Raw genomic sequence first — 20,513 nt, forward strand, 5'->3', positions numbered from 1 at the left:
TAGGACGGAAGAACCCAATGCACTGCTACAGACTAGGGACCGAATGGCTAGGCAGCAGTTCTGCGGAAAAGGACCTAGGGGTGACAGTGGACGAGAAGCTGGATATGAGTCAGCAGTGTGCCCTTGTTGCCAAGAAGGCCAATGGCATTTTGGGATGTATAAGTAGGGGCATAGCGAGCAGATCGAGGGACATGATCGTCCCCCTCTATTCGACATTGGTGAGGCCTCATCTGGAGTACTGTGTCCAGTTTTGGGCCCCACACTACAAGAAGGATGTGGATAAATTGGAAAGAGTCCAGCGGAGGGCAACACAAATGATTAGGGGACTGGAACACATGACTTATGAGGAGAGGCTGAGGGAACTGGGATTGTTTAGTCTGCAGAAGTGAAGAATGAGGGGGGATTTGATAGCTGCTTTCAACTACCTGAGAGGTGGTTCCAGAGAGGATGGTTCTAGACTATTCTCAGTGGTAGAAGAGGACAGGACAAGGAGTAATGGTCTCAAGTTGCAGTGGGGGAGGTTTAGGTTGGATATTAGGAAAAAATTTTTCACTAGGAGGGTGGTGAAACACTGGAATGCGTTACCTAGGGAGGTGGTAGAATCTCCTTCCTTAGAAGTTTTTAAGGTCAGGCTTGACAAAGCCTTGGCTGGGATGATTTAATTGGGGATTGGTCCTGCTTTGAGCAGGGGGTTGGACTAGATGACCTCCTGAGGTCCCTTCCAACCCTGATATTCTATGATTCTATGATTCCACTGACTTCAGTAGCAGCTATCCCCGAAGAGCTACAACTGTGTTGAGCTCCACTGTGCCAAACTCAGACCTGTTTGTAAGCCTCGACTTTTGTTCAACCAATAGCGGTGACAGGTTTCAGAGTAACAGCCGTGGTAGTCTGTATTCGCAAAAAGAAAAGGAGTACTTGTGGCACCTTAGAGACTAACCAATTTATTTGAGCATAAGCTTTCGTGAGCTACAGCTCACTTCATCGGATGCATATTGTGGAAAGTGTAGAAGATCTTTTTATACACACAAAGCATGAAAAAATACCTCCCCCCACCCCACTCTCCTGCTGGTAATAGCTTGATCAACTTGATTATCATACACATTGTAAGGAGAGTGATCACTTTAGATAAGCTATTACCAGCAGGAGAGTGGGGTGGGGGAAGGTATTTTTTCATGCTTTGTGTGTATAAAAAGATCTTCTACACTTTCCACAGTATGCATCCGATGAAGTGAGCTGTAGCTCACGAAAGCTTATGCTCAAATAAATTGGTTAGTCTCTAAGGTGCCACAAGTACTCCTTTCGAATAGCGGTGAATAATTTAAATGTCAGATGCTACAGTAATGGGGGCAATACATGGAGCCTGACAACCTTTGACACAATGCCACCTACAGCAAAATAAAACCTGGTTACAGAAGACACTCCATCCACTACAGAAATGCAGCTGCTTCTAGGGAGGATTGTGTTACAGAGCTCTCCATCTCCACTTGCTGATGGTGGTAATAAAAGCATTTCAGTTTATGGAGGAGAATGCTGACACACGGAATAAAAATACAGAGAAAAGTTATCCCGTTCCACTTTGAGCTAACATGTAGGTCCCAGCTTACAGCATGAGGAGACCACCAGCCATTGTACTTACTGCTTTTCCAGGATAGGCTATATGGCAAGGACTTGGGTGCTCTCATGCCTGACGTTAGGTTATTCTTTTGTTCCATTATTACGCTGGACCCAGGGCTGAAAGAGATCAAATACGAATTATCCTACACATGTGTACTTCTTTTAGCCAAGTACCTTTTACTATAAATATTCAAGTATCTTTCTAAAACTGAAGACAACAGAGTATGTTAATTTAAATAAACCTTCATGCAATCAGAAGAGTTACTTCTCCTCACAAAGGCTAGAGAAAAGTGTACAACATGTTGATGCCATCTACTTTGACTAAAATCCCCAGAATCAGTCATCCAGACAAGAAAGAAATAAGCCAAAGACAGCAAGAAAAAACAGAGTTAAAGCTTGATTATCAGTATTGCACTGCCCTCAACTGAAAATGGCATCTCAGCACACATGCCCTAGTCATCTCTATACATGCAGACTTCATGCAGACGTCTAACAGTGAATGCCAGTGAAAATGAGATAGGATCAGAGGCTAAAATAGGGAAAGAACAAGTTAAAAATTACGTAGACAAGTTAGATGTCTTCAAGTCAGCAGGGCCTGATGAAATACATCCTAAAATATTCAAGGTGCTGACTGAGGAGATATCTGAGCCATAAGCAATTACCTTTGAAAAGTCATGGAAGACAGGAGATTCCAGAGGCCTGGAAAAGGGGCAAATATAGCGCCAAATCTCTAAAAAGGGGAATAAGGACAACTTGGGGAATTACAGACCAGTCAGCTTAACATCAGTACCCGAGAAGATAATGGAGCAAATAATTAAGCAATCAAATTGCAGAATCCTAGAAAATAATAAGGCAATAAGGAACAGTCAGCATGGATTTGTCAAGAACAAATCATGGCAAAACCAACCTAATAGCTTTCTTTGACAGTGTAACAAGCCTTGTGGATGGGGGAGGGTAATGGTAGATGTGGTGTATCTTAAGTTTAATAAGGCTTTTGATATGGTCTCGCATGACCTCCTCATAAACAAACTAGGGAAATACAACCTAGAGGGAGCTCCTACAAGGTGGGTGAATAACTGGTTGGAAAATCGTTCCCAGAGAGTAGGTGGCTCACAGTCAAGCTGGAAGGGCATACTGAGTGGGGTCCCACAGGGATCAGTTCTGGGTCCGCTTCTGTTCAGTATCTTCATCAGCAATTTAGATAATGGCATAGAGAGCACATTTATAAAGTTTGCAGACAATACCAAGCTGCAAGGGGTTACAAGTACTTTGGGGGATAGGATTAAAATTCAAAATGATTGGGACAAACTGGAGAAATGGTCTGAAGTAAATAGGATGTGCAACACTCCATATTCATCATAGTATTATTATTAGGATGATTATGGCATAATTATGATGTTTTGTACAAGATCGGTCATGTAAGGTGTCATTGGAAAAGTTATGATTTGCTGAATATGATTATCCTATTTGTATGCATGTATCATTTTTGTATCTGAAGTTATGAATATTGACTAGGTATCTGTATTTCAAAGGGGCTTACTCTGGAAAACACCCACAGCCAGCCTTTCAGGTACAACAATGAAGAAGCCAAACAGTGCTAATGGCTCATCAACAAAGACAATGGGCTGTGGAATAGCTTAGCCTTCCTGTGGAAGGCCAGTCTGTAAGTTATGGCTGCTATGACTCTGCAAGGGCATGTGACCAGACCATGCTTCTGGACTCCATTTGGGGTACCTGAATTTTTCCACAAACTGGTCTGGGAACCAAGTTTGAAACAGAGCTCCTGCCATATGAAAAAGCTATATAAGGCAAGGAGTGACATCGTTGGTTGTTTTTCACTTCCCCACAACTCAACAGAGAGAAGCTCTAAAAGAAAAAGTCTTGGAACAGGGTAGGAGATCCCAAGCTGCAAAACAAATGCAGCTTGTCCCTTAAGAATCTGCAAGCCTGACTGTATCATCAACCAGGGTGAGAATTTGTTAATTCATATCCAATCTTTCTAGTATTTTCGGCTTATAGTTTGCAGTTCTGTTTATTTACTAGGTAATCTGCTTTGGTCTGTTTTCTATCACTTAAAATCTCTCTTTTGTAGTTAAACTTTTTTGCTTTATCTAAACTGGTATGCCTGTGACCAAAGCGTCTGGGGAAAAATCTCAGCCTGGTTAACACAAGTATGCATTGTCCTCTCCACATTGAAGGAATGGCGAACTGGGTAATAAATTCATACTGATTGGGGTTTTGATCAGGGCGGGATGGTACAGCTCTGGGGTCCCAGACTGGGGGTTATTTTGGCTGTAGCCTCTCTATTGCTGGATCATGCAGTGGCTGTCCAAAGCCTGCATGAAACTGCAGCTGGGTGTGTCCCTGCCTGTGTGAATGCTGCTGGGAGTGTAGGTCCAGGAGCAGTCTATAGTCTGTCACAGCAGCACAGTGCTGAGAGGGAGCCCAGGCTGGTGAGTCAGTGGGCTCAGTGGAACCCCAGTCCCAGGTGGCACCCCTGGGGGAACCCGTCACAGGATGAAATTCAATAGGAACAAATTCAGAGTACTCCACTATCAGTTGCACACATACAAAATGGGAAATGACTGCCTAGGATGGAGTACTGAAGAAAAGGATCTGAGGGTCATACTGGATCACAAGCTAAATAGGAGTCAACATCATTCTGAGATGCATTAGCAGGAGTGTTGTAAGCAAGACGCGAGAAGTAATTCTTCTGCTCTAGTCCAGGCTGATTAAATGTCATCTGGAGTATTGTGTCCAATGATTGGTGCCACATTTCAGGAAAGATGTGGACAAATTGAAGGAAGTTCAGAGAAGAGCAACAAAACTGATTAAAAAGAAAAGCCACTCCCAGTCTCTATTTAAGCCTAAATTAATGGTATCTAATTTGCAAATGAATTCCAATTCAGCAGTTTCTCGCTAGAGCTCACGAAAACTCATGCTCAAATAAATTGGTTAGTATGGGAGTGGCTAAGTCATTATGCAAGGTAGCCTATTTCCCCTTGTTTTTTCCTACCCCCCTCTCCCCCCAGACATTCTGGTTAAACTTGGATTTATGCTGGAAATGGCCCACCTTGATTATCATACACATTGTAAGGAGAGTGGTCAGTTTGGATGAGCTATTGCCAGCAGGAGAGTGAGTTTGTGTGGGGCGGGGGGTGAGAAAACCTGGATTTGTGCTGGAAATGGCCCACCTTGATTATCATGCACATTGTAGGGAGAGTGGTCACTTTGGATGAGCTATTACCAGCAGGAGAGTGAGTTTGTGTGTGTATGGGGGTGGGGGGTCGGGTGAGAAAACCTGGATTTGTGCTGGAAATGGCCCACCTTGATTATCATACACATTGTAAAGAGAGTGGTCACTTTGGATGGGCTATTACCAGCAGGAGAGTGAGTTTGTGTGTGTGTGTGTGGGGGGGGGGCGGAGGGTGAGAAAACCTGGATTTGTGCTGGAAATGGCCCAACTTGATGATCACTTTAGATAAGCTATTACCAGCAGGAGAGTGGGGTGGGAGGAGGTATTGTTTCATGGTCTCTGTGTATATAATGTCTTCTGCAGTTTCCACAGTATGCATCCGATGAAGTGAGCTGTAGCTCACGAAAGCTCATGCTCAAATAAATTGGTTAGTCTCTAAGGTGCCACAAGTACTCCTTTTCTTTTTGCGAATACAGACTAGCACGGCTGTTACTCTGAAAACTGATTAAAGGTCTAGAAAACATGACCTATGGGGGAAGATTGAAAAAAATGGGGTTTGTTTAGCCTGGAGAAGAGAAGACTGAGGAGGGACATAACGGTTTTCAAGTAGAGAAAAGGTTGCTACAAGGAAAAGGGAGAAAAACTGTTCTCTTTAACCACTGAGAATAGGACAAGAAACAATGGGCTTAAATTTCAGCAAGGGCGGTTTAGGTTTGACAGGAAGTTTTTCCTTTTGTCCAAGTGGTTGAGCACTGGAATAAATTGCTTAGGGAGGTTGCAGAATCTCCATCACTGGAGATTTTTAAGAGCAGGTTAGATAGACAGCTGTGAGGGATGGTCTAGATCAGTGGTTTTCAAACTTTTTTTCTGGTGACCCAGTTGAAAAAAATTGTTGATGCCCGCGATCCAAAGGAGCTGGGGATGAGGAGTCTGGGGTGTGGGCTGCGGCCAGGAATGAGGGGCTCAGAGTGTGGGAGGGGGTCAGGGCTCTGGGCTGGGGCTGCAGGAGGGGGCTCTGGGTTTGGGGGGTTCAGAGCTGGGGCAGAGGTGTGGTGTTACCTCGGGAGGCTCCTGGTCAGCGGTGCAGCTGGGGTGCAGAGGCAGGCTTCCTGCCTTTCCTGGCACCGCGGACAATGCTGCACCCCGGAAGCGGCCAGCAGCATGTCCGGCTCCTAGGCGCAGGGGTGCAAGCAGCTCCGCATGGCTCTCGCCCACAGGCATTGCCCCACCCAGCTCCCACTGGCCGGGAACTGGCCAATGGGAGTGCAGAGCCGGTGCTCGGGGCGGGGGCAGCGCATGGAGCCCTGGGGCTCACCCCCCACCTAGGAGCTGGACCTGCTGCTGGCTGTTTCCAGGGCGCAGTCCAGTGTCGGAACAGCTAGGGACTAGCCTGCCTTAGCTGGGCAGCACCACCGACGGGACTTTTAACGGCCCGGTCAGCAGTGCTGACGAGAGCCGCCGCGACCCAGTGCCTTTCATTCCGCAACCCAGATCTGGGTCACGACCCACAGTTTGAAAACCACTGGTCTAGATAATACTTAGTCCTGCCATGAGTGCATGGGACTGGACTAGAGGACCTCGAGGTCCCTTCAGTCCTACAATTCTATGTCACTGTTACAGGCTGTAGAAGTTCATATGTTGATGACCTCTGATTAGACAGGTAAGGCACAGTACAATGATTTGGGTGTTCAGGGGTGAGACAGAGATAATGACCAGACACATTATGCTTCATTTTCCAATCCCGCATTGTGATTACACAAACAACAAAATGATTATTTCTGACTCAGGCCATGAGAGATTAGATTAGCTGTCAGAAGTTTTAGGCTTAAACAGCTGACATCAGTCTGCATTTCTATCAAGCCCAGCGTAACAGTTTAGTGTTTAATAACCCCCCCCACAAATACAGAACCAGTGGGGATTGAACCCAGGGCCATCAGCACTAATAGTACTATAGTAGAACTAGAGGAGTAACCATTATCTGGTAGCAACAGTATGTTCGTATACTCTCATATGGATCTGCCACTAAAAGGAGACAGGAAACATTGACCCAGGGGCACAGGAATGTTGAGTCATGCCAGTGGGAACGCCCCCACCATCACCCCAAAAATAGGATTCATAAAGTAAATTGCATCTTCCCAACAACACAGCAGCATGAGTTCAAAGTAGTCTGAAAGCACATCATTTATGGAAAGCACTGTCACAAGAAATACACCTTTTGCTACCTGTTGTTTACGCCACTACTGAACGTGCCCCAAACGAAAGTAGAATTTGATTGCTCCTGTAGATCTGCCAAAAGGAAACAGACATCACTGTGGCTCAGTACTGAGTAACTTCTGCAAGCGTCATAGCAACATCAAATAAGAAATACGACAGAGACGCTGCTAGGTTTACAAAACGGAATGAGAATTTTCTAAGGCTTGGCATAAGTGACAGCAGAGCAGACATTTAACTGAGAAATATAAAGTGTAAAGGTTATCATCAATTTCCATTTTCATCAAAGCACAGATGGTGCAACAGACTATATGGAAAACAACAGAAGTTCTGTAAAGAATAGAAGGCATGTGGAAGAGCCTGTGAAGCAGGGGAACTTAATTTGTTCACGGACAGTATAATTGGGTGTCCCAACACATGATCTGTGCAGAAGGATCTATGGGACCTCTCTCTCCTAGTCCATGTGACTTCTTTGGGGACAAGAAGAAGGGAATAGCAGGCGCTGACAGCCCGTGTCATCAACCTACTTCCTTACCTCTATCCCAATCTTCATCACATGGGGGCGGCTGCCACATGCTGACAATGTTCATCTTCTCTCCCTGGCAGTTATTTGAGTGACTCACTTAAAGCAAAGAAGAGTCTTAGTGAGAAAATCTTTTTGGATAAAATAAAATCCTATTTTAGGTACATTAATCATTTTTTGACCTAGCTGTAGAATAGCTCTAGGCCTTGGAGAGGAGCAGCATACACTGGAAGCTGATCAGGTACTCCCCTAGTCTTAGGAGCAAAACTCTTGAGGCCAGGGATGGGCATCTTGAAGGTAGCAAAGGGATACAAAATCCATGAGAACCCTTTGGTGGGCCATACCTTAAGAGGCTATATATTGTCTAACTCAGAAAGGTTTGCTACAACACCGAATGTTTGGCAAGCCAAATCAAATGATCTGGCAGGGTGGATGTGGCCCCCATTTGCCAATGCCTGTTTTAGGCCTTTTCTAAAGCTAAACAATTCTGCACACATCTTTCAGCAATGGTGCAGCTGCTCCAACATATGAATTGAGAGAGGGTTCAGGTGTGTTTCTACTGTCATGTCACAAAAATCTTCTCAGGGTTTTTTCACTACTGTCATGCTCTAAGCCCTGTCTACATTAACATGCACATCATTGCTATCTTCAGTACAACTCTACATTTGCCAGAGAATAGGTACGTTTTCCAGTGTAGTGATAGCCATATAGATATCAGTGGGGGGAAGAACTGGAACACGACCCACATAACCAAGTGATTTAGGTGCTGGGCTGACAGACCTGGATAGTGAACTCCTCATCACAGAGCAGACAGCATGGGCAGTGGTAGGGAAGCTTCTCCATAGTCCCCTCCCCAACTTGCCCCACTCTGAACTGGAGGAACCCAACTCCTGTTGGGAAAGTTATTCAGCCTCCCTGGCTCAGTCATGGCTTTTCTGCTAAGATAGTCAAGTAGGATGTAACAGAAGGGAGGATTGTTATGATCTAGACACTTGTCCATTAAGAACTGGACTGAGACCAATTTATTTCACATATGCCACTAGACAGGCTATAAAGATTTTTGGTCACTATCAGGTCAGATCTGCACTGGAGACCCACCTCTCTCATGGCCACTATCTTTCCTCTCTAAGCCATCCAGATTCCCAACTAGATCTCATTCAACACACACAGTTTATGGCATAATGCACAGTTCCCATTTTAATGCTAAAATCTCTGGCAGATAACACATGTAATGCAAGCCAGTTGCCTCTCAGATGCTTAGGAGAATTTGCATGGACACAGAATGAATGAAACTCAAGCCTTCAAGGACTCCTGCTACTTCAGGATCATGAAGCACTACAGGTAAAGGGTTGCTTATGGAATAATAGAGCATTAAAACAATCTAACATTAACAGCAAAAGTTACGTTAGAACTCCGTTAGCCCAAGAGTTCCCAAAGTGAGTTTACAGAGCCAAAGGAGTCTACTATTTTCTCACCAATGTCTTCCTCAATGCAGCTTTTGTCATCACAGCTTGATATATGACGGCTGATCTCAGCTCGGGGAACCTGATGGCGGGCATTAAAGGGGCATGTGGCTAGCTGCTTTGCAATTTCAGGGTGGTTCTAGAGAAACAGAAAAAGCATGTGCTATCTCACTGAATTCACCCAAACCCTTGTGTTTTCTAATCACCAGTGAAGGGTTTGTGCAATCTGCATCCTGAAATAGGTTGAAAAAATTAAAACAAGGAAAATCAAACTTAGTTCAGGTCCTGAGCACAAAAGCAGTGGAAAAACAGCAAAGCATACGCATCCTTTATGATACAGCCTATGTTTGTTTATTTTTACATTTAAACTACGCCCTGAATTTATCTGACTGAAGATCAGCCCCAGAACAAGCACAGTGAAACTGTTGCAGTGTCAGCACTGGCATGGTTCAATGCACAGATGAAATTGCCCTAAGAAGCCGACCTGGGGAGTAAGTGCTTTGAAACCCTAAATAATTCAGCCACTTTATTTTTAAATTAAGTAAGCGACAAACTAGAGAACAAGAAGAAAGTCAAGGAAAGTGTGAATGATGGAGGCAACCTAGTGACAGAGGATGTGGAAAAAGCTAATGTACTTTTTTTGCCTCTGTCTTCACGAACAAGGTCAGCTCCCAGACTACTGCACTGGGCAGCACAGCATGCGGAGGAGGTGACCAGCCCTCTGTGGAGAAAGAAGTGGTTCGGGACTATTTAGAAAAGCTGGACGAGCACAAGTCCATGGGGCTGGATGTGCTGCATCCGAGAATGCTAAAGGAGTTGGCGGATACGACTGCAGAGCCATTGGCCATTCTCTTTGAAAACTCATGGCGATCGGGGGAGGTCCCGGATGACTGGAAAAAGGCTAATGTAGTGCCCATCTTTAAAAAAGGAAAGAAGGAGGATCCAGGGAACTACAGGCCAGTCAGCCTCACCTCAGTCCCTGGAAAAATCATGGAGCAGGTCCTCAAGGAATCAATTCTGAAGCACTTAGAGGAGAGGAAAGTGATCAGGAACAGTCAGCATGGATTCACCAAGGGCAAGTCATGCCTGACTAATCTAATTGCCTTCTATGACAAGATAACTGGTTCTGTGGATGAAGGAAAAGCAGTGGACGTGTTATTCCTTGACTTTAGCAAAGCTTTTGACATGGTCTCCCACAGTATTCTTGCCAGCAAGTTAAAGAAGTATGGGCTGGATGAATGAACTATAAGGTGGATAGAAAGCTGGTTAGATTGTCGGGCTCAGTGGGTAGCGATCAATGGCTCCATGTCTAGTTGGCAGCCAGTATCAAGTGGAGTGCCCCAAGGGTCGGTCCTGGGGCTGGTTTTGTTCAGTATCTTCATTAATGATCTGGAGGATGGCGTGGATTGCACCCTCAGCAAGTTTGCAGATGACACTAAACTGGGAGGAGAAGTAGGTAGGCTGGAGGGTAGGGATAGGATACAGAGGGACCTAGACAAGTTGGAGGATTGGGCCAAAAGAAATCTGATGAGCTTTAACAAGGACAAGTGCAGAGTCCTGCACTTCGGAGGGAAGAATCCCATGCACCGCTGCAGACTAGGGACCGAAAGGCTCGGCTACAGTTCTGCAGAAAAGAACCTAGGGGTGACAGTGGACGAGAAGCTGGATATGAGTCAACAGTGTGCCCTTGTTGCCAAGGCCAATGGCATTTTGGGATGTATAAGTAGGGGTATTGCCAGCAGAGCTAGGGACGTGATCGTTCCCCTCTACTCGACATTGGTGAGGCCTCATCTGGAGTACTGTGTCCAGTTTTGGGCCCCACTCTACAAGAAGGATGTGAAAAAATTGGAAAACGTCCAGCGGAGGGCAACAAGAATGATTAGGGGACTGGAACACATGACTTATGAGGAGAAACTGAGGGAACAGGGATTGTTTAGTCTGCGGAAGAGAAGAAGGAGGGGGGGATTTGATAGCTGCTTTCAACTACCTGAAAGGGGGTTCCAAAGAGGATGGATCTAGACTGTTCTCAGTGGTACCAGATGACCGAACGAGGAGTAATGGTCTCAAGTTGCAGTGGGGGAGGTTTAGGTTGGATATTAGGAAAAACTTTTTCACTAGGAGGGTGGTGAAGCACTGGAATGGGTTACCTAGGGAGGTGGTGGAATCTCCTTCCTTAGAAGTTTTTAAGGTCAGGCTTGACAAAGCCCTGGCTGGGATGATTTAGTTGGGGATTGGTCCTGCTTTGAGCAGGGGGTTGGACTAGATGACCTCCTGAGGTCCCTTCCAACCCTGATATTCTATGATAAGTCTCTGCCTGCGCTAGAGCTTAAGTCTTCGCAGTTAATTTAACCCTCCTGAAACAGGAGGGAAGTTACTCAATGTTCCAGCTGAGGCCACATCTATATTGGGAGCATTTTGCCAGGATAGGTAAACTAGTGTGGACATAGAAGAGCACTACTGGCCCCCACTGAATGAAGAGCCTTTACCCTTAGAAAAGAGCAAGAATACAAAGAGGACGAACCCACTGCTCAGGCTTGCTCTGCATGGCTTTTATATTACTAGAGCTATGTTGGCTAGGGGTGTGATTCCTCACCAATACAATCAGACCAGGACATCATCTTTACACGTGGATGCAGTTATACCGGTATAAGTGCGCTTATACCAGTACAACTAATATACACTAGCACTGGAGAGCTTAAAATAAGATACTAGACTGAGAGGACAAAAGAAAGGAGCAGATTCTCCTCTTAAATATACAGCATTCTCGCCCAGGATAGAAGACTGAGAAGAGGGACTTGCAGACAGATGTACACTGAATAGAGTTATTAGCAATATAAAAAAAAGATGGCTTAGCAGCTCTCCTGCTCTGATTGCAAAGTAAAGAATTAACTGCAACATCAGATCACTTCTGCTTTGGCCAGCCAGAAGGCATCCATATAACACTGGCTGCATTTGCTCCATGGCCTGAAGTGGGAAGTAAATACCCTGGTCCCATGAGTGAACTGTTGGAAGAGAATAGGATCCCATCACTGAGCTAGGTATTCTGAAGAACCTGTTTCGCCTTTCTTCAGGGTAAATGCACTGATCTGAAGTGCATTACTAAATATGAACTGGATGCTTTTACGAAGTGGTAAATGGATGAGCGATATAAATATGAAATAAAGACGGCTTCTTCCAGCCTAATAGCAAGTGAATGCATCCTTCTAGCAAAAGGCAGCACAGCATACTGAGCTCACCATGCATTAGCATTTACAAAAATATGATTTCCCAAGTGCATTAGAGCCTTAACATCCCATCCTACCTTCCTGCACTTTATAAGATGATAGGGAAACCGACAGGCCCTGATTTGATGATATTTATCATAGGGACATTGTATTAACCTCTCTGGATCCAAAGCATCAACTGGAAGCGAAGGAATAAAAAGACAAAAGAAAAAACATTCTGTAAAACAAGATCTAAGTTCATCATCAACACAATTAACAAGAGTGGAAACATACTAGGTACTGGAGCAGCCCTCTAACAGGGTTAAGCCATCAATTTTTAATAGCCGAGACAAAAATGCTAAACTGCTAAGTTGGCACTCACTGTGTGTACCCAACCAAATTCACTTCGGATTTTGGGTGAGTAGAATATTAAATTAAAAATGAGGAAAGGGCAATCAGTAGTGCAGAGTGGCCAGTACATATTAATGACTATACTTATGCAGAACAGTGAGCTAGAAATAAACATTACTATAAAAACCCTTGAAGCTACCAAATTAGCTAGTTGTGCAGTAGTGACATGCTAAGGATTGGCAGAAGCACGGCATTCTGAAGTAAATCCTTTTGCATTTACCTTCATACTCCAAGGCCATCTCTGCTGGATTAAGAAAAAAATCAAACTAAAACAAACATGTCTGGAGTTAAGGATGCAATTTGCACTACAGTGCCCTTGGTCCTGTAAAGTGCAGAGGCTGGCAGGTGCTTAAGAGCCCAACACTCACTGAACATAGTGAGGGCCTAAGTCACAGGCACTTTTTGAAAATGTTCCCTCCTAGTCCATACTATGACCCAGAGACAGGCATGAGTCACCTTAATCACTTAACAGTTACACAGAAGGGACAAGGTAGGGGAGGACCAACTTCTGATAGTGAGAGACACAAGCTTTCAAGCATACATACACCTCTTCTTCAGGATTCAGTTTGTGTTCATGCAGCAGCTTTCTTGCCATCACAAATGTGTCTCCCCTCACGCCTTCCATGCTATTTATCCGCGTTTGTATCAGTGTACAGAGGGCATGCACAGAAAGGAACATGGGCCAACGGACTGTGGGAGGTTTTCTAGATAGCTGGAAGTAAGGGGGACGGGCCAGATTGATTACATAAATCAGTGTTTTTCAACCTTTTTGATACCAGGGACTAGCTTAGAATCATAGAATATCAGGGTTGGAAGGGACCTCAGGAGGTCATCTAGTCCAACCCCTGCTCAAAGCAAGACCAACACCAACTAAATCATCCAAGCCAAGGCTTTGTCAAGCCGGGCCTTGAAAACCTCTAAGGATGGAGTTTCCACCATCTCCCTAGGTAACCCATTCCAGTGTTTCACCACCCTCCTAGTGAAATAGTGTTTGCTAATATCCAACCTAGACCTCCCGCACTGCAACTTGAGACCTTTGCTTCTTGTTCTGTCATCTGCCACCACTGAAAACAGCCTTGCTCTATCCTCTTTGGAACCCCCCTTCAGGTAGTTAAAGGCTGCTATCAAATTCCCCCTCACTCTTCACTTCTGCAGATTAAATAACCCCAGTTCCCTCAGCCTCTCCTTGTAAGTCATGTGCCCCAGCTCCTTAATAATTTTCGTTGCCCTCCGCTGGACTCCCTCCAATTTGTCCACATCCCTTCTGTAGTGGGGGGACCAAAACTGGACGCAACACTCGAGGTGTGGCCTCACCAGTGCCAAATGGAGGGGAATAACCACTTCCCTCTATCTGCTGGCAATGCTCCTACTAATACAGCCCATTATACCATTGGCCTTCTTGGCAACAAGGGCACACTGCTAACTCATATCCAGCTTCTCATCCACTGTAATCCTCAGGTCCTTTTCTGCAGAACTGCTGCTTAGCCAGTCGGTCCCCAGTCTGTAGCAGTGCATGGGATTTCCTTCCTTCCTTCCTAAGTGCAGAACTCTGCACTTGTCCTTGTTGAACCTTATCAGATTTCTTTTGGCCCAATCCTCCAATTTGTCTAGGTCACTCTGGACCCTTCCCTACCTTCCAGCGTATCTACTTCTCCTCCCAGTTTAGTGTCATCTGCAAACTTGCTGAGGGTGCAATTAATCCCATCATCCAGACCATTAATAAAGATGTTGAACAAAACCAGCCCCAGGACTGACCGCTGGGGCACTCTGCTTGATACCAGCTGCCAACTAGACATGGAGCCATTGATCACTACCCGTTGAGCCCGACAATCTAGCCAGCTTTCTATCCACCTTATAGTCCATTCATCCAATCCACACTACTTTAACTTGCTGGCAACAATACTGTGGGAGATGGTATCAAAAGTTTTGCTAAAGTCAAGATATATCACATGCACTGCTTTCCCCATATCCACAGAACCAGTTATCTCATCTTGGAAGGCCATCAGGTTGGTCAGGCATCACTTGCCCTTGGTGAATCCAAAGCTTGCAGCCTTTCTAAACAGTGTCAGGGGGATCTGAGGGACAGGCCATTGAGAAAGACTGACACAGGTACTTAGGACAAATGGCTACTTGTGACGAAGTGGAAAATGTCCTGGTGTTTGTATGAATACTGTGCGCGCCTCAGTTTTCCCTATGTGTTGCACAAGTATCTAGGTGGGGGGATAAGGGTGTGTGACCTTTGCAGATACTCCGAGAGGGAAGGTGCAAGTGCCGTCTAGCTCCCTGGGCCCAGACAATAGTTGTATCCTGGCAACTGATTGCCGGGGCCCATCCTCTGCAAGAGCCAGTTGGAGGAATTGGAGAACAAAGGGAGGTGGAGGCCAGGTGACCAGTTTGCCTGGGGAACAGCATACAAGATGGAGGAGGGGCAACTGGGTGTGACTGTAGGTGGACTGCTGGAGGCTGGTTTCATAAATATAAAGGGAAGGGTATACCCCTTTAAAATCCCTCCTGGCCAGAGGAAAAATCCTCTCACCTGTAAAGGGTTAGGAAGCTAAAGGGAACCTCGCTGGCACCTGACCAAAATGACCAATGAGGAGACAAGATACTTTCAAAAGCTGGGAGGAGGGAGAGAAACAAAAGGTCTGTGTCTGTCTGTATGCTGCTTTTGCCGGGGATAGAACAGGAATGGAGTCTTAGAACTTTTAGTAAGTAATCTAGCTAGGTATGTGTTAGATTATGATTTCTTTAAATGGCTGAGAAAAGAACTGTGCTGAATAGAATGAATATTCCTGTCTGTGTGTCTTTTTTGTAACTTAAGGTTTTGCCTAGAGGGATTCTCTATGTTTTGAATCTAATTACCCTGTAAGGTATCTACCATCCTGATTTTACAGAGGGGATTTCTTTACTTCTATTAAAAGTCTTCTTGTAAGAAAACTGAATGCTTTTTCATTGTTCTCAGATCCAAGGGTTTGGGTCTGTGGTCACTTATGCAAATTGGTGAGGATTTTTACCAAACCCTTCCAAGGAAGTGGGGTGCAAGGGTTGGGAGGATTTTGGGGGGAAAGACGTGTCCAAACTACGTTTCCCAGTAAACCCAGTTAGAGTTTGGTGGTGGCAGTGGATATTCCAAGGGCAAAGGATAAAATTAATTTGTACCTTGGGGAAGTTTTAACCTAAGCTGATAAAAGTAAGCTTAGGAGGTTTTCATGCAGGTCCCCACATCTGTACCCTAGAGTTCAGAGTGGGGGAGGAACCTTGACAGCTAGTCAGACTCCTGGTTTGGGACTCAGGAGGAGACACCCATGGTTCTGGGTCTCCTCAAGTTGAACTTTGCTGTAACTTTCTGCTTTCTGTGCTAACAAGATTCTGCTCTATGCTGTGTTCCAGACGACTAATAAACCCTTCTGTTTTACACCACTGGCTGAGAGTCACTCCTGACTGCTGAAGTCGGGGGTGCATGGCCCCTTTGGAAGGCGTGTAAGGTTTCCCCAGGTGTCCTATTCAGGTGGCTCACTGCAGGGAGCTTATGGTGTGCGACAGGGATGCTGAATGCTCCGAGGTCAGACCAAGGAGGAGCTGAAGCCCAGGAGGCTTGTCCTAGTGAGAGTGTGCCCCAAGGGGTAGTCACACTGGAAGAGGGTCCTGGTCTGGGGGCTAGTCTTCACCAGACTCACTGCAGCTGCGCTAATGTAGGGCAGTAGTGTAAACACACTATGAAGACCAGAGAGCGCTTTCCTGTCAGCATAATTACTCCACCTCAGCGAAAGGTGGAAGCTATGACAGAATGAGAGTGTGTCCCACTGACTTAGTGCTGATGCGGACAGCTCAGGGGGGTGGCTTTTTCATATCCGTGACTGACATAAGTGACAACAACTTAAGCGGAAGCGTAGACAAGCCCTGAACTTCATTCAATGGTTCCAGAGCACCAAGCCCGTGCATCCATGAACTACTATGGGGGGAAAAAGTCCCCAATGCCTCAAACCAACACCATATACCTGGCTAGGCCTCTGGAGAGGGCAGCACCCTTACCCGACCATGGTACTAATTAGGGCTGTCGATTAATCACAGTTAACTCACGCGATTCACTCAAAAAAAATTATTAAAAAAATGAATCGCACAGTTACATTTCAATTGGTATTCCATTGTGTGTGTGTGTATTAAACAATTTCGGATGTTTTCTACATTTTCAAATATATTGATTTCAGTTACAACACAGAATACAAAAGGTACAGTGCTCACTCTATTCTATTTATTACAAATATTTGCACTGTAAAAATGATAAACAAAAGAAATCGCATTTTTCAATTCACCTCATACAAGTACATGAAGTGCAATCTCTTTATCGTGAAAGTGCAACTTACAAATATAGATTTTTTTGTTACATAACTGCACCCAAAAACAAACCAATGTAAAACTTTAGACCTTACAAGTCTACTCACTCCTACTACTACTTCAGTCAATCACTGAGAGAAACAAGTCTGTTGACATTTATGGGAGATATGCTGCCCACTTCTTATTCACAATGTCACCTGAAAGTGAGAACAGGCCTTTGTATGGCACTTTTGTAGCCGGCATTGCAAGGTATTTACATGCCAGAGATGCTGAACATTCGTATGCCCCTTCATGCCTCGGCCACCGTTCCAGAGGACGTGCTTCCATGCGGATGACACTTGGTAAAAAAAATAATGGGTTAAATAATGTGTGACTGAACTCCTTGGGGGAGAGCGGTGCACCCCCTGCGCTGTTTCACCCGCACACTGCCACAGATTTCCTGTTATAGCAGTCACGGATGATGACCCAGCACATGTTGTTCATTTTAAGAACACTTTCACTGTAGATCTGACCAAAGGCAAAGAAGGTACCAATCTGAGATTTCTAAAGATAGCTACAGTACTCGACCCAAGGTTTAAGAATCTGAAGTGCCTTCCAAAATCTGAGAGGGTCGAGGTGTGGAGCATTCTTTCAGAAGTCTTAAAAGAGCAATACTCCAATGTGGAAACTACAGATCCAAACCACTAAAAGAGAAAATCAACCTTCTGCTGGTGGCATCTAACTCAGATGATGAAAGTGAACATGTGTTGGGCCACACTGCTTTGGATCATTATTGAGCAGAACTCATCATCAGCATGGACACATTATCTCCTGCAAATGTAAACAAACTTGTTTGTCTTAGCAATTGGCTGAACAAGAAGTAAGACTGAGTGTACTTGTAGGCTCTAAAGTTTTACATTGTTTTGTTTGAGAATGCAATTTTTTTGTACATATTTCTATATTTGCGAGTTCAACTTTCATGATAAAGAGATTGCACTATATTACTTGTATTAGGTCAAGTGAAAAACACTATTTCTTTTGTTTTTTTGTACAGTATAAATATTTGTAATAAAAAATAAATATAAGTGAGCACTGTACACTTTGTATTCTGTGTTGTAATTGAAATAAATATATTTGAAAATGTAGAAAACATCCACAAATGTTTAAATGGTATTCTATTATTTTTAAGTGCGCGATTACATTTTTTAATTGCTTGACAGCCCTAGTACTAACAGGATATTTATCATGTTGCGTCTGTAGGAAAATGCATTTTGGAGCCAGCCACTGGTAATAAAGTCTATTATGAATTATGGCAAGGACAGGGCCTTAATAAGAAGAGTCACTTCACTGGGATGATCCCCAGGAAATTAATTTAGGCCCAGGCTGCACAAGACATGACTGTAGCTTTATAACCAGTTTGTACCCCACACAGCAAATTTGATCTGCTAGTTGGATCATCCATTTCTCCAGACCACAGACATGCTGCAGCTGGGGGACATAGTCCACTAGGTCAATGTGGGAACCCACAAACCATGATGCACACTGTGGAGGACTGCAAAATGGCAACTTCCTGGAGGTCTTCATGCCTTGAACATCACTGATAAGAACGCTGCGACTTGGCCGGATTGCATACACTAAATAAATAAAACGAACCACACACATCTGCAGTTACGCCCCGACTCCAGCCTTCCTGGCTCACAAAGGTTGGGGCATGATGTAGAGTATCTGCACCCAATACACTGCCTAGAAGCATTTGTCTCAGAACACCCAGTCCCCGACCCAACAACTACATATTATCCAGCCAGTCTCACACCCACCTTGCAAAACCTAGGTATTGTTTCTTGCTGTGATATTGACCCACATCATCCTTTATTGCCTCTAAAGTTTGTGTGGTTTTGAATTGCAAGACCACCACTGCACCTGGTTTTGGGTCCCAGAATGAAAGAAGTTGTGAACTGCTGCTCTAATACACAGAGGCATATATTCACCAAACTTAATGCCTATAGCAGAAAGTTACTCCACTCCCTCCTTTAACCAAGTTTAAGATACTTTCATACTTTCAAAGATCTAAGCTGTCTCTCATTGTATCTTTGCAGGAACCATGAATAGAAATATAGAATTGTAGGACTGTAAGGGACCTCGAGAGGTCATCTAGTCCAGTTCCCTGCATGAATATTAGAAGCCAGCAAAGAAACACTTACCATAGTTGCTTCTAAATCCATTTGACTGATGCTGAAAGAACTGAAGCTTTGTTGGAGGACCCTTTGAGCCAGTCTCTGAGTGTCACTCTCCTCCTAAAAATATCAACCCTACAGACGAAAAATGAGGAGATTCACAGATTTCTAAGGCCAGAAGAGACAATTATGATAATCTAGGAGTGGTTTTTAACCTGCCACCCGCAGACCCCTGGGGGTCCACAGATTATGTCTAGGATTTCCAAAGGGGTCCTGCACCTCCATTCAAAATTTTTTAGGAGTCCTCAAATGAAAAAAAGTTGAAAACTACTGATCTAGGCTGACCTTCTGTAGAACACAAGGCATAGGACTGCCATGAATTAATTCCCATTTGACCTAGAGCAGATCTTTTTGAAATCAAAATTGGATGTCTTTCGAAAATTTGATGGAGAATCTACAACAGTTGGTAATTTTTCCAATGGTTAATTATCCTCACTGTTAAAAATAAACCTTATTTCCATTCTGCATTTTTCTAGCTTCAACTTCCAGGCACTGGAAATAACTTTAAAGTCATTTCAATTTATACATCACAGCTATTAAGTGTCAAAGATCAACTGCACTACAGCAAGTGGTAGACTTTACAGCTACGCTGTGCAGGCATAGGATACAAGCTTATTCTTGGGGGCCCACGTATAATGTAGGGTACCGGGAACCACGTATTCTTGTGCTCCACAGAGAAAAGGTTTCCTCCAAGATGCTAAAATCCACAGATTTTTGTCTGAAACTTCCTCTTTTCCCAATACATTTAAGAGGATTCAAAGAACCAGTTCCCAAGAAAAATTAAGCCATGTATTTGGGCAGCTCAGTTATCTTTTCTTATACACACTTAAAGTAATACTCCATCCTGAGCCCCTCCACCTGCCTGAGAGGTCAACACTTTTACACCTACCTTGTGGCTCATGATCTGTATGAAGAACTTGGTTCCTGATGTTTTAGTTAAAACAAACAAACAAACAAAAAACGCAAAGAGTTAGATTCTCTCCTGTCTTCACTGCAATTCATACAATTTGAATGCATCAGTCCTCTAAAAAAAATCCTTCCCTCCAAGATTATAAGTCTAAATAAGACAGAATTTAAAGGACTGCACAGTCTAGAGACAACCTGAATCTCAGATTTGGTTGCCCATCAGAAAATATGTTTGCTACCCCGCCGGCCCAGCCGGGGAAAGGGGAAGGGGGAGGGAGGGGGAAGGGCTACCCGGCTGGGGGGAGGGGGAGGGGGAGGGACAAGGAGGGGAGGGGGAAGGGCTACCCGGCCGGGGGGAGGGAAGAGGGAATAGGTTACCGGCCCGGGGGAGGGGAGGGGAACCCAGCAGGAGGCGTTACTTTGCGCCGAACCGGA

General features: G+C 44.6%; 1 protein-coding gene across 1 annotated transcript in view; it reads right to left on the bottom strand.

The window, feature by feature from the left end:
- LOC141975282 (gametocyte-specific factor 1-like) overlaps nucleotides 1–20,513 on the bottom strand; it is a 94,392-nt gene that overhangs the window by 32,230 nt on the left and 41,649 nt on the right. The window contains exons 2-6 of the mRNA XM_074935579.1: nucleotides 12,312–12,506; nucleotides 9,023–9,149; nucleotides 7,560–7,646; nucleotides 7,036–7,099; nucleotides 1,608–1,734 (exon numbers count right to left, since the gene is read on the bottom strand). Coding sequence (XP_074791680.1) covers nucleotides 1,608–1,734; nucleotides 7,036–7,099; nucleotides 7,560–7,646; nucleotides 9,023–9,149; nucleotides 12,312–12,506 — 600 coding nt within the window. The remainder of the gene's footprint in view (nucleotides 1–1,607; nucleotides 1,735–7,035; nucleotides 7,100–7,559; nucleotides 7,647–9,022; nucleotides 9,150–12,311; nucleotides 12,507–20,513) is intronic.

This window comes from Natator depressus, chromosome 20, assembly GCF_965152275.1.
Source record: "Natator depressus isolate rNatDep1 chromosome 20, rNatDep2.hap1, whole genome shotgun sequence".
Taxonomy (NCBI): Eukaryota; Metazoa; Chordata; order Testudines; family Cheloniidae; genus Natator; species Natator depressus.